Raw genomic sequence first — 13,927 nt, 5'->3', positions numbered from 1 at the left:
TCAAGTGACACTGGTAGAAGCCAATCAAGCACAGGTACTCACCGGCGTTCTGAGAATTATACTGTATTGACATAAACTCGACCAAATAGGACGTCTAGAAATGGTAAAGCAACATTAATATTGGCTACATGTGCCAGCCTTGCAACTGAAATTCGATTCCTTGAATCAAAATAAATAAAAACATGAGAAAACTGGGGGGAAAAAACGAAATGAAATGTGAAGGATTGCTTATGTCTAGGCCTAGTTCATATTCCATCAAGACAGCGTAGCTTGCACTGGGTGTTAAAATGAAGCGGGGGAAAAAATCAGAAAATACCCGAGTTAGGTAGGCCTGGGTAGGCTATAGCCTGTCATGCAGAATTGTCTTGCATTAGAATTTCCCTAAATTATATAGTAGCCTATCAAGGGTTTTAACCAAGGGGAGAGACTCAGAGCTCTTTCTTTGAGAATTAGCTTTCTTTTGGCTCAATGGTCTCACCTATTGGCGAGAATGAGTTAGTACATCAGATCCCATTGTGTTGGTCCTGTAGTAGCCTACTTCCATACCATCAAGAGACAATAGTTCACCGCTTGATTTTTTTTATTATTATAAAAACATAGCCTAGTTGTGGTTATTTGGATGACATATTGAAATACCTTATGTAATAGGCTACATTAGGCCTAATGGCTATTTTTAAGGATTCTATAATATAGCCAAGATCTCTGATGATCCTTACTGACATAGCCATTCTATCTAGTTCCTTGCAGTAGGCTACAACTATACCTTTCCTTTGGTAGTCATTGATACTTCCATGAAGCTAATGGTGATCAGAAACTGGGAAAAGGTGATACTTTGAAGTAGACTTCTGAATGCATTTACACTGTTGAAACTGGGCTTGAGGTTATTTTCACATTTTTCAATTCAGTACATTTTAAAAAATATTTATCCCCAAGGGGCAATATCTTCATGCAGGCATAGTGACATAAGACTTAACATAAGTAATTGATATGTATAATTCCACTTAATTTAAAGTTCACATTGTTTCCTTGATTTTTTTTTCTTCTCTTGGTTACCTTTAGTTTTTGTACTTCCTTGGTGTCTATGGGTGCCGGGAGCTCTTCATTTCTAGGGCCACAGGGCAATAGGCTACCCTATCCACTTTATACTCTCAGGAGAAAACAATAGACAACTCCAGACCCTTGCCCTGTGACACAAGTCTAGCGAAAGTAAACCAGATTTCAGCGTCTGCATTCTGGATCAGGTCTGAATGATCATGTGGAGAACTCAAATAAAGTGGCCCTCTATGGGGCTTTATTAAAAAAAAGTCCAGAAGAGTACTTTGTAAGTTGTCTTAGCAGACAAACAGACAGGCAGGCAGACCGACTCTTAAGGCTCTTCTCAACATCTCTCCTCGGTCCTCCGGCTCGTTCCCACTGATCTATAAAGAATGATGGGGCGGCAACAGTGTTCTTTATACATCAGTGGGAACGAGCCAGAGGACCGAGGACAGAGGAGACGTTGAGAAGAGCATTCTGTCTCCATCCACCAGGATGCTGTGGTTAAAAAAAAGGTGGTCACATGAATCATTATTTTGTTTCAGGCCCTTTAATTGCAACATCTTAGACAAAGAAACTGTACAAATTCACTGTTTTTAGAACAAAAAAAATCATTAAGTGAACAGAACATTATTATGCAAACATATGCATATCCTTCATTTCAGACAAACACACAAACAAAGCATGGACAAACACATAAACAAACACACAGAAATACATTTCCATTAAGGAGACAGTGTTGAATTGACTTCATCAGATGTACTTCTGTTTCCCTCATGCAAAATTGTGCAGAGATGGCAATGCGATAGAAACAAGGTAAAAACAACTGAGGGTGTAGAAGCAGTACCAGGGCATGGGTTTGTTCATTTTCCCTTTTTGGTAACACATCAAGCATTAGTGTACTGCTCTTCTATTAAAGCAAAAAAAAAAATGGCCTCAAAAAATTTCACTGAATTACAAATGATACTCTTTGTCCATCCCGAAATCAAATGACTCTCAATCTTCTACTGATTTCTGTAATCATACATTTGGTAGAGTAAGAAAAACAAATACATAGAAAAAGTTAAAAGACAGTGGTGTCCCCAAAACATACAAAAAGGATTACTGTAGTCCACAAAGTGAAAATACAAAACAATTGGGCACTTTTAAGTTGTTTCATAAAAATAAAAAATAAAAAACTGGGCAGTTGTACAAGGCTCCAGGCAGGGCATTAGAGGGATTTTGAATTGAGCTGAAGTGATGCTTATAAGGTGCACAGAGGCAAATCATAGATCGTAATTTTCAAATGAGCACTATGCAGTGCAAGAAGTAACTAATGAGAATGGGTATTTCCACCAAATAAAACACATGTTTGTGATTCAATTTCCCAGATGGTGATTTCTTTCTGATCTGTATCCGTCAGGGCTCTCATGTTTAAAAACCTCTAAACTCTAAAGTAAACCTGCTGAATGAAAATCAAAACATCAGAACTTCACCCTAACAAAATCTCAGTGGAATTTCTAAAATAATTGTGGGGTAAATGTTGTAAGAAATGTCTCACTGAATAAAAAATAACGTTTTTGACCTGTCTCACCTTGGAATGACTAAAGCGCAGAAAACAAACGTATTTTGGAAACTATTCTAGGGCATTTTTCATGTAAATTGTATTCAACAAGATCGTTGCCCTCAACACGAACCACATTCCATGAGATAATAATACCACCCAGCATATCTTGAGCACTCGTATCAAAGGCAGACTAGGACATGTTGTGTGGTCTTCATTACTCAGTCATTTACCAACATATCTCAGAACAGCATATAAATTACAAAATGAGACACATGAATTTGTTTGGCAACAATAAGAGCACTTTTAGTTTCTGGATAATTTCAAGAGATTTTAACCACAATTTCTTCAACTTTATCATTTGTTTTAGGGCAGTTTAACCCCTGAATCACAAATGTCTGTTGGTGACTTTCCCAACATCCAATATCAGTGACCCAGAATATTCCAAGGCTGCATTTGACATATTTCACAACAGCCACCGATGTATAATACTTGAATAGCTTCATAAAAGTGGTTTCATGAACGTTTTCTTTCCATCACCAATGTATTCTTACCTTTTTCTGACTGAAATAAAAGAGAAAATACAAAACAACATTTTAATTTGGCCTACATAATCAATGCGATGAATCAACACCATGCATTGGCGAATTAATGAAATTAAAGATATATAAGATAGGGTACAGTATACTTCTTCCATTGCATGGAATGCGCTATTCCGACGCCCTAAGAACAATTCACAGCAAAAAATTAGGAAGGAACAAAACAAAGAGACAGCTGACTTTATTTTTGTACTAACCCTTCCTAAACAAAAGACGTCATTAACTAGAACTCTGTTCAACAGATACAATCGGAATAAAGGCATTAATGTGACCATGACGATGATAATGACATAAAACGACAATAAATAAATAAGAAAAAACAAACATAGGAGGAAATGACAGACCATGTAGGGGGACAACTGAACAAACATGAACAGAGCAGAGTCAATGTCTTGTCATTTCTCTTTTTTTTTCTTTCTTTCCTTTTCGTTTGGCTCTGGGTTCCAGGAAGTACAATGAAGGGAGATGGAGAGAGACTGCTCTGATCCACCCCCAGAGAAACATAAGGGTGCACACACCAAGGACCCACCGTGCCCAACCCCTCTGTCTTCTTCCTGGGCCCTTTAAACCCACCACGGCCAACTCCAGCACCACTGCCCCTTGAGGGCTCTGTCCCCGGCCTTGCCCAAAGTGGATCCGTGGGTTCAGCCGTTGTACTGCTGCTGGTAGCGGCGGTTGAGCTCGCGGAGCTCCTTCTCCCGGGCCCGGCGCGCCTTGCTGGACTTGGTGGAGCGGCTGGAGCGCGTGGACTGGGCCGACTTGGTGCTGTGGCAGCGCGACGACGCCCTCTTCAGGAGATTCTGGGAGATGGAGCGCTGCAGGTTCTTCATGGAAGACGAGGCAGCCATGCTGACGACCCACGGGTGCTTCAGGGCCTGTCCGGCGGTCAGCCTCTCGTTCGAGTCCACAGTCAGCACACGGTCGATGAAGTCCTTTGCCAGGTTGGACACACTTGGCCAGGGCTGGAGTTGGAATAGCAAAATTAGTCATGCCATTCAAATTCAAATTCAATAGACACATTTGTTTTATAACACACTTTGAACTACTCACAGCACAGACATACAATGAAATATATCTCTATCAAGTAAGTATATCTAAAAAGTATGCACAAACATAAAGCTAAAACATATATATGAAACATAACGCTGAAATGGAGGGACATTAAGACCAGATGAGTCAAGAAAAATAGACCGTGTTGAGATATTGGTCAAAAGCTACGGGGAAAACAAATGGCTCTACTGCGTCACCACACAGAGGCTATACAGAATGCCGTGTGGGTGTTCTGGAATGGTTTCAATACGCTTCTGTCTGGTTACAGGACACAACAAAAGACATGATCCCACATCACATTAGAGGCCTGAAGAAAACTTTATTTTTCCTCGGCCCCACTGCAGTTTCTTCCCAGCTGAGAGCAGCAGAGACGCTGACTATGCTGTTGTGGCATATAACAAACAACCCAAGGGAGAAACAGGCCCAAGGCAAGAGGTCTTGTTCAGTGGCTCGCATCCACTCGCTGTGCTTACTTATTCTCTTAGAGGACAAAAATACTTTGAGAAATAAGTTGTTGCACCACTGAAATGTCACTTTGTCGACTTGAGGAATGAGGATCCAACTGCTGCGACCCTGTTCAAAGACGACGCTGGGATCTTAACAACTCACTGGGTGGCCAGAGAGATTTTGGGAGATGTGCTTTCAGGGGGTAATCTTTTTTGTGTGTGGTTTGTCTGGACAGTTGCTTCAGAGCTGAGGGTTACGATCCAACATCAATACATCTCATTCATCTCAACCAGTCCCCCCCCCCCCCTTTGAGCGTCAGGGTGAGCAGGGAGAAAGGAAACACTACGACTGCAACGGTCCTCCAACACGGACTCCAGGTTGTGTAACAGATGGGAACAACGTGAATAATTTCTGGCCCTGCTGGTGACTTCCTGCTAACTAATCATGCATGTCTTGGCACGGCTCGCCTGTCCAGCCCGTTGGCCCAAGCCTCCATGCGGGAGGACGGTGGTGGTGGTGGGGGAGCGGCGGAGGACAAAGCCCATTTAGCATCTAAACTGCCCCGCAGGCGCTGTCTGGCCCTCCGGGGGCGAACGCTCTGGCGTAGAGAACGTCGCGTTCACACAGCCTCTGGGCTTTTTTTCCTGGCCTAATTCAGAGCAGCAGCCGGACTGGGACGACAGACTGACTGACTGACTAACTGACTGAGAGACACGCAGGGGCTGCCAGGGACCCTGCTCTTACATCACACACCGCACGCTGGCGGGAGAAGCCAGAGATGAGTAGAGATGATCGAAGAGAACACACACACACACACACACACACACACACACACACACACACACACACACACACACACACACACACACAAACACGCTTACACACACGCACGCACATACACACACACACACACACACACACACACCCACCCACACCCACACCCACACCCACACCGAGCATACCCTTTCGCACACACCAATCATATTGCACTGAACAAACATGCACTGAACTGAACATACATACACAACACACACACACACACACACACACACACACACACACACACACACACACACACACACACACACACACACACACACACACACACACACACACACACACACACAAATTACAAATGTCTCTCCACTAGCTCTAAACTGAAATCAGAGATAATTTGAATGTGTCCAATTATCTGACAGTATGAGAGAGATACTGGGAACACTCGGACACATGTGGCAGACAGATAATGTGTCAGTAGTGAGCTAATGAGCAGCTGGAGTTTTGGTCTAGTGGTGGCAGTGTTCTGTTCTCGGAAGATTGGGATGCCGAAATGTGGTCTGACCAAGTGAGACAAGGCCCATTCAAGAGCCTGTGCTCTCCTGGTGCAAGCATTGGGACACTTCACACACCGTGACAGAGATTTGTAACAGACACTTGTGGACATTCATCCTTTGCTTGAGTCATCATAATCTCTTACGCTGTTCGAACAACTTTATCTATCCAGACAGTTTAACAGCATCAAGACAGTTTAATAATCTAACTGAAAGAAGAATGATTATAGAGAGACAAATCTTTCACTAACCATCACTATTCACTAACAATCTTTCCATTGACAACTGTTGGTTTCACTGGCCCAAAGTAATCAACAGTAGGCTTGTTTTTTGCATATGGACCATGTTTCAAGTGTGAGTTCCCCACACGAATGTATTAAGTGGCGAACCATATGTCAGTCTAGTCAATTAATGTTGAAATATTATTCCCATTGCGCACTAGCAATATTGTCAGTGAATTTTAGGCTTGCAGTACCTACAGGTTTACCGTATCGAAAATCAACCGAACCATGACTTCAAAACCGAGGTACACACAGACCTGTGATTTCTGTGCACCGTTACACCCCTACTTGCAACAGCGCAACAACAGTAGAGGTTAAGGACCCTGCACCTCTACCTCACAAGTGCGCCACAGGCAACACCTGCGTGTGGGCAGGCGGACTCCATTCTTCTGTTCCTCGTACAGCACTGCGGTGTTAAACGCAGCACCCAGCCCCTTCTGTAAACAGCAGCACTCCCAGCACCACCAGCTGCTGATTCCTTTACGAGCCTCCATCAGAGCAGGTCTCAGAGGATAAATCTTCCGCACGGCTCTGACATACATGACATACATGCGCAGCGCATAGCGACATGGATCATCCCACGCACACTATAACGTTTCAGAGCGTGATTAGTTGTAGGGCCCGCCACAGTAAATCTACCGTGAGGATATTTATGACCGTCACACGTTCGCCATACACCCAGCGGGGAGGTTACGCGGGTCTGTTTCGCCAGAGGCTCTGTCACCTGCGGAGGCAGGTTTATTTACTATGGGGCTGTGAACTCTGCATAACGCTGAAACACACCAGCAAGGATGTCAGGAATGGGTAGTATTTCAGCAACACTTAACACAGGGGCCAAAAGATGACACAGCAAAAAAAAAAAATTGGCTTTTTCAGGTGGCTAATGGGAACTTTTCCCATGTTATAAAAGAGTGTGCGTCTGTGTGTGCATGTGTGTATGTGAGTGTGTGTGTGTGTGTGTGTGTGTGTGTGTGTATGTGTTCAGTATGTGTATGTGTGTGTGTGTGTGTATGTGTGTGTGTGTGTGTGTGTGTGTGTATGTGTGTGTGTGTGTGTGTGTGTGTGTGTGTGTGTGTGTACAGTATGTGTGTGTGTGTACAGTATGTGTCTGTGTATACTGTATGTGTGTGTATGTGTGTGGGGTTGACGTACAGTATGTGCTATGTGACTTTACTGGCTAAAGGCATGTTATGCAACACACTGACTTTTTTGTCTTTGTTCAGAGTAAAAAGAGCATGTCATCACTTTCTGGGGGGCTACCATTACTAAGGCACTATGCATATGCTGCTGAGAGGCTGCCACACACAACTAGAGCTTGAAGTGCTGCCATAAAGTCGACTGCCAAACAGGCAATGCATGGAGTATTTTCAAAATAGTGTCACTTTAACCCTCAATGTTAGCTAATAACAATACTGTCTCCTCTCTCTCCTGGGCAGAAAGCCTACTGTTGACTGACCCAAGATGGTGTTGGCTTCAATCACATTGGTAAACTGAGAGCAAATCCACTCAATAGGTTTTTAAGCCAAAAACAGATAAAGATGTAAAACAAAAGGCAAAGGTCTAAGCAGAGCTTACTCTCAAAGCTGAGGAGAAAAGGTGCAGCTTCACTGTATAATGAGCTAAATCCCCGTGAAATGGCCTGCACAAACATGGTGTAATGAGCAGAGTGAATTGATACCTATCCTTTGCACTTACTTAATGTATCCTTTGTTCTTACTTTGTAACACACACTCAAAAACAACACAAAACTCTCCTTCTGCAGAGCACTGTAGCACAATGTGTGCACCAGAACAGCCTGTTCAAGAATACTGTAACAGACATTCACGGCAAAGGCATAGGACACCCTAAAATACATTTCTTTGGAATCACTGGGTATACAAGTAGGGAGGAACAATATTCCTGGTGGTCGAATTAAAAAAGATGTTTGTAGCATTCCAGCCCTGGAATCTGGATGTCTGAGCGCATTCCAGCTCAGACAATATTCCCAACAAACCGGGAGTAAAGGATTTCCATAAACATAATTTGACATAATTACAGCTTACTACATTCGTGACCTGTTAAAACAAACTCCACTAGGACACTAATGGTGATAAATGCTGATTACTGCATGATGCATGACATTTGCATGGAGAACAGAAACGTAGTTGAGTATCCTACATACAGGGCAATACAATCTAATCTGTCTGTTCAGCATCACGATAGTGTTCACATATTTTGAATATATTGCAATGTGACGAGTCTCCACACTACAAAGAGTTTATGATTCTCGGTTATCGCATTATATTATAAATACGGTAACGTGTAAACAAAGCTCATACTTTATAAAGATATGCAAGTAGCTGTGTATTTTCATGCAAATAGACACAACCAATGAGAGCTTCATAGCTTCAGAGAGTTCGTCAGATCACGTCCACACAAAACCTCCCAAAAAACTGCTCATCTATAGAGAAAATATGACTCAAATATTTACAGTGGTAAGATCATCTGTACAACTTTCAATGATTTACCTACTAATTTATGAGGAGCTGGATGCCACTACTCAGAATCTCTATAAACATCTGAACAAGAGGATTACAAGGATTAGAGACTTGATGACTCACTCACAAGCAGTGTATAAGTAGGAGGACAAGAGGAATCTCACACCAGTTTAAGCCAGTACGAGGAAGACACAAGCAAAGATGACTGCCCATTGTGCAGGGCTGTAGCAGCATTCCGTTCCATCCATGATGCACCATAGTTCTAGTTATTGGCATTGGCATTTACACTCTGATCGCAAATTGTAATTGGATTTAATAAAATGGTTTCTATTTTTCAGCCTCAATTGGTATAATTGAACATTTGAGGATAGTCAGAATTAAATTTACGGTATTTGAGTTTGCACAGCACACATGGCTGTATGCTGATGCAAGGAAAAGAGAGTATTGAAGGGTACTATTTTCATACAGTCATTCATATAACTACCACCAAAATACCATGAAATATCATGAAGTCTATACTGGTGACTCCTACCATCAGGAGACCCTTACCTCTCCAGTGTAGCTGTATTTGCCCTTGAGGATCTGGCGGTAGAGACGCATGCGGTTCTCGTCCTCAAAGGGCATGGTGCCGCTGAGCAGAATGTAGGAGATGACCCCGAGCGCCCACATGTCCACCGCGTTGGTGTACGGCTTGCGCACCAGGATCTCGGGCGCGATGTACTCGGGCGTGCCGCACGTGGTCTTCATCAGGCAGTCGTCGCCCTTCTTGCGCGTGCTGGCCAGGCCGAAGTCGGTGATCATGATCTTGGAGTCGGCGCCCGGGTGGTAGTAGAGCAGGTTCTCGGGCTTGAGGTCGCGGTGGGTGATGCCGAGCATGTGCAGGTACTTGACGCCGTCCAGCACCATCTGGAGGACCCGCGTGGCGTCGCGCTCGGTGAAGGAGCCGCGGGCGATGATGCGGTCGAAGAGCTCGCCGCCCGTGGCCAGCTCCATGACCATGTAGACGCGCTCGGTGGTCTCGAACACCTCCATCAGCTGGATGATGTTGGTGTGGCGCACGCGGCGCAGCACGTTCAGCTCCGACTCGCACACCTCGCGGCCCTCGCGGTAGCGCGTCTCGATCATCTTGATGGCGTACGGCTGCCGCGTGCTCTTGTGCTCCACGCGCACCACCCGGCTGAAGCTGCCGCGCCCGATCAGCGCCTTGATCTCGTACTTGGCCGTGACCCGCGGGTCGAACTTGGCGCGGTAGCGCGCCACCTTGTTCGTCCGGCGGTCGGTCGAGTCGGAGGGCGCGCCGGCCACGGCCTGGGCAGCCGGCGGAGGGGACTGGCCGGTCTTCGGGATGGCGGCGGCAGTGGTGGCAGCCGCCGCAGCCTGCCCCTTAGCGTGAGGAGAAGAGGAGCCCCCCGTCTTCTCCGTCGAGCCGTCGCCCCGGATGAAGTTCTTGTACACATCGGTGTGGTGCGGCTCCACTTTCTTGACCAGATCGAGCTGGACGTCGGCAGGGGCCTCAGGGAGGACCTTGCTCGTCCGGCACCCCATCACATCACGATCCAGCTCCCCTGGTGCCAGCAGGACATCCTCATCGCCCGGGCAACATCCAGTCTCGGCCCAGTAACAGCCCACACCAGCCAGTAGGGACGACCCCTTGAACAGGCTTCACACAGGCCTCACTCCACAAAGCCACAGCAGATTGGTCTCACTCCACCACAGATGCACTACAGTTCTTGTTCCTATCAATCAATGAGGGATCCTAAAACATAAAGAAATATATATTAACATCTTGATGACATGACAAGGGTTAACGACACAAAAGAATCCAGAGAGTGGGCTACTTAGTATATATATGTAGCAATGGAATCACAAATGACAAACTCCAGATCAGAAAGTTCAGAAAGTAGTTTTCTCTAGATATGGGTTCCCATATGATCTAGTAATCTACTCTAGTAAATATGATAATACAAAGCTCTACTCTGGTTCTTATTCGTCTATGCCATATTCAAGCATGTTAGGCTGGATTTGCTTATCAACTATTACACCATGTTTATTACACTTCCAAAACAGTGTATTTTTCCAACTTTTAGGCTATTCTCTGCAATAACCACAAGTGGACTGAATATACAAAGATAATGTAAAATAACATAGTTTCAAAGTGTCTCTAACAACTGAGAGATTGGGAATTCATGATAGGCCTAATCGATGCTCTGACTTTGAATAGCCTATGACTAAACCTCAGCACATTTTTTGTTCACTTCAAAACGTAAATTTAAAAGACTACAAGTAGCCTAAACAATCCCTACACTAGATCTCAAATGAGCAACATCAGCAAATGCTATCGGTTACATGGACAATAGCAGTCTTTACAAACGACAATAGCCTAGGCTACCTCTATAACAGGCTACAAGAAAAGGAGACAATGCACTGGCGATTCGATAAGCCGATACATAACAAGCTGTGCAGTTGATCTGATACGTGACCAACTATCCACAACCACAGCAGTACCAACAGTGGGCTCCATTTCAGATCGTGCCTTATGCCTTGTAGCCTACACAGATTACCTGCACAACTGTTACTACAAACTTTTTGTATCATAAGGGACAACAAAATCATAACTTTTGCCACAGCGGGCTCATAGGATCCAACCGTGGGCTTTATAACATTATAACAATATTGTAACATGAAATATGATCAGTAACAGTGTAACAAGTAGAGAATGTAACGGCGCAGCAGCATTAGCTACATAAATAACTTAGATAGCTACCCTCACTGCTCGTCGGTCGGCCTCTTCCAGGATTTCTAGCGTCAAGGCTTGCTTTACCAGAATTTTTTTTTTTTTAACATGCGTCCAACAAATCCCAACCCGTATACAAACAAACAAGAAAACGCGTTTAAACAAACCAGTCGGATGAAATGTGTTAACAGGTTCTTTAAAATAACAATATGATTATTTCAGTGTTGCCATGTTGATTATCATTTTGATAGCAAGTAAAGCATGTTTAACACTGCCGTTCGTCAAAAAATCCTCGACTACTGTTTTAAGTATTACTTTAAATCTCACCTTCGAGTTTAATTACACACGATAGAGGAGTAACGGGGCAGGATTCCACCAGTTGCCAACGCCAACCTCCTCACCCCACTCTCAGCTGTTCTCTCCATTTTTTGGGTTCGGGTTTTTCAAACTTTATTCCAGTTCGACAGATAACTTCTTCGACTATCTCGCCTGATTGTATTCACTAACATCTTCAATGACCGACATGAAAATAGTTTTACAAGTCTTCAGCGAGTAAGTAAACATAGCGATAACTAAACATAGTTAGAATTTTCTAGCATTAGCCTCGAAACGGTGTTTTTGAGTGGGACCACCTTTTTTCCTGCACAGCTTTCTTTGGGGGCTGTGAGATGGATCGGCTTGCAGGGCGGCGGACATAGCCCCCACATCGTGCGTGACGTTTCTTACGCCGTCTTGCAAGGCGATCCATTCTAATGTCCACCAATCCACACGAGGAGGCTGTGAGCTCATTTCCTGGAGACAGGGCGAAATCTTCAACAACTAAAATATCTACGCTCCTGAAACGGCAATGATTTCTTGCTTCTTGAGAAAATGTAGGCTATGCTGAGATGCGTAAAAATGTGGAAAGGTCTACAAGTTTGGTGAACTATTAGGCCTACATAAAGTCAATAGAAAAAGACGTCGTCTGATAAAACTAATGGTTACAGGGAATTACGAAAGGACAGCTGTTTGCATTTCAACTATTTTCAAGTTTCTTGAAAGTCCCCTTTACTCATTATTTTGATGTTTAATTAGCCTCAGCACAGGGCTGACCCTATTGGGCAGAAAGTCTAGGGCTACAAAAATGTCATCAGCACAACAGCTACCACAGATTTAACATAGGCTATTGGCATCATTAATAGCCTCATCAATAGACACATTTGAGTGAATCCATCGCTGAAAGTCAGGCAGTAGGCTACTGTGTGTGTGTGTGTGTGTGTGTGTGTGTGTGTGTGTGTGTGTGTGTGTGTGTGTGTGTGTGTGTGTGTCTGTCTGTCTACATGTTGATATGAGATGATGTTTGAAATGACACCAGTCATCACAGATGTTGGCAACAAAAGAGAACTCCAATAGCTCTGATCATAGACAATCTTGCTGGAAAAGAAGGAACAAATGTGAAGATTATGTCAAAGTCATTTTATGAACCTCTAGATGGCAGTACTGTTCAGGGAGAGGTGTTGGAAAGTTGCAGGCTCTTCTATGCATGAAAACGGCCTTTTTCGCCCATTCTCCCATCCCTCTGAGAATAGGAGCAGAGGGTTTAAACTGGACTCTCTCCCTGTCTTTGTGTCTATGATGGATGTTCAGCTTCCTCTATAACGATCTACTAGACAAATAAACAATATCTCATTGATGGATTACATACACTCTCATATGGTCCTGTGGTCTCACACACACAACTCTCTCTCTCTTTCTGATTCCCCCCCCCCCCCTTCAACCCCTCCCCTTCTCCATCTCTGCTCCCTATCTCTCTCTTTCTCTCCCTCTCTCCTTCGCTGTCCCTCCCTCCCCCCCGTCTCCCCAAAAAGGTCAATACCATCTGTTAAATCCAAATTTGCTGACTGCTGTGCATTATTTAGCAGGATGAAGATCGAGACAGCTCTATTAAAAGCAGCACTGACTCTTCCTGCTCTCTCTCAATTATATTCATGATAATCATTCTTACAGGCGGGGATGTGTCTGGGCAGAGACAGCGTAGCGAGAGGATTGGGCCCCGTGTCAAGGGAGATCTTCAGGGGGCCATAGCTGCTCTAATATATGGCAGCCGGGTATTGTAACTCATCAATACTTCAGTGTTAAAGGTTTGATGGGCTTTTACGCGGAAGGAGTTTGAAGGCAGTGACATTATACTGTGTCGCCTTACTCTCTATCTCTTTCAGACTCATATCTTCATTCACATACTTTCTCTCTCTCTCTCTCTCTCCCTCTCTCCCTCTCTTCTGTCTCTCCTTCTATCTCTGCCCCTGAAGCTCAGTTCAGAGCGTTGGGCTGCTGGGACAGAGGGAGATGGCGAGCTGAGCAGGTACGGCATGGTGTCAGGCACACTACATTATCTTCTGTCACATCGCTTTATAATCGAAGTGCTTTTATGCCCAGTGCTATTTTCTGCTC

General features: G+C 44.3%; 1 protein-coding gene across 2 annotated transcripts; it reads right to left on the bottom strand.

The window, feature by feature from the left end:
* Nucleotides 1-1,575: 1,575 nt before the first annotated feature.
* pskh1 (protein serine kinase H1) lies at nt 1,576-12,215 on the bottom strand. 2 transcript variants are annotated; one of them, XM_062548162.1, is made up of 3 exons: nt 11,825-12,215; nt 9,313-10,519; nt 1,576-4,139 (listed from the first exon to the last, which is right to left on the bottom strand). In XM_062548162.1, exons 2-3 carry the CDS (start codon nt 10,306-10,308, stop codon nt 3,822-3,824), a joined length of 1,314 nt encoding a protein of 437 aa, XP_062404146.1. In that variant the 5' UTR covers nt 10,309-10,519; nt 11,825-12,215; the 3' UTR covers nt 1,576-3,821. The 2 variants fall into 2 exon arrangements, with proteins under 2 accessions (XP_062404146.1, XP_062404147.1); XM_062548163.1 differs by lacking the exon at nt 11,825-12,215 and adding an exon at nt 11,528-11,616.
* Between the last annotated feature and the right edge of the window lie 1,712 nt (nt 12,216-13,927).

This window comes from Sardina pilchardus, chromosome 10 (assembly GCF_963854185.1).
Source record: "Sardina pilchardus chromosome 10, fSarPil1.1, whole genome shotgun sequence".
In the NCBI taxonomy this organism is placed as follows: Eukaryota; Metazoa; Chordata; class Actinopteri; order Clupeiformes; family Clupeidae; genus Sardina; species Sardina pilchardus.
The sequence above is the reverse complement of the archived record's forward strand: the minus strand, read 5'-3'. Positions and strand labels throughout refer to the sequence as shown.

What these genes read in the sequence shown, in the direction of transcription:
- pskh1 (XM_062548162.1), bottom strand. Translation starts at nt 10,308, where the DNA reads ATGGGGTGCCGGACGAGCAAGGTCCTCCCTGAGGCCCCTGCCGACGTC. An exon ending in AATACAGCTACACTGGAGAG is followed by an intron (nt 4,140 to 9,312) that starts GTAAGGGTCTCC and finishes TTCCAACTCCAG; the next exon opens with CCCTGGCCAAGTGTGTCCAA.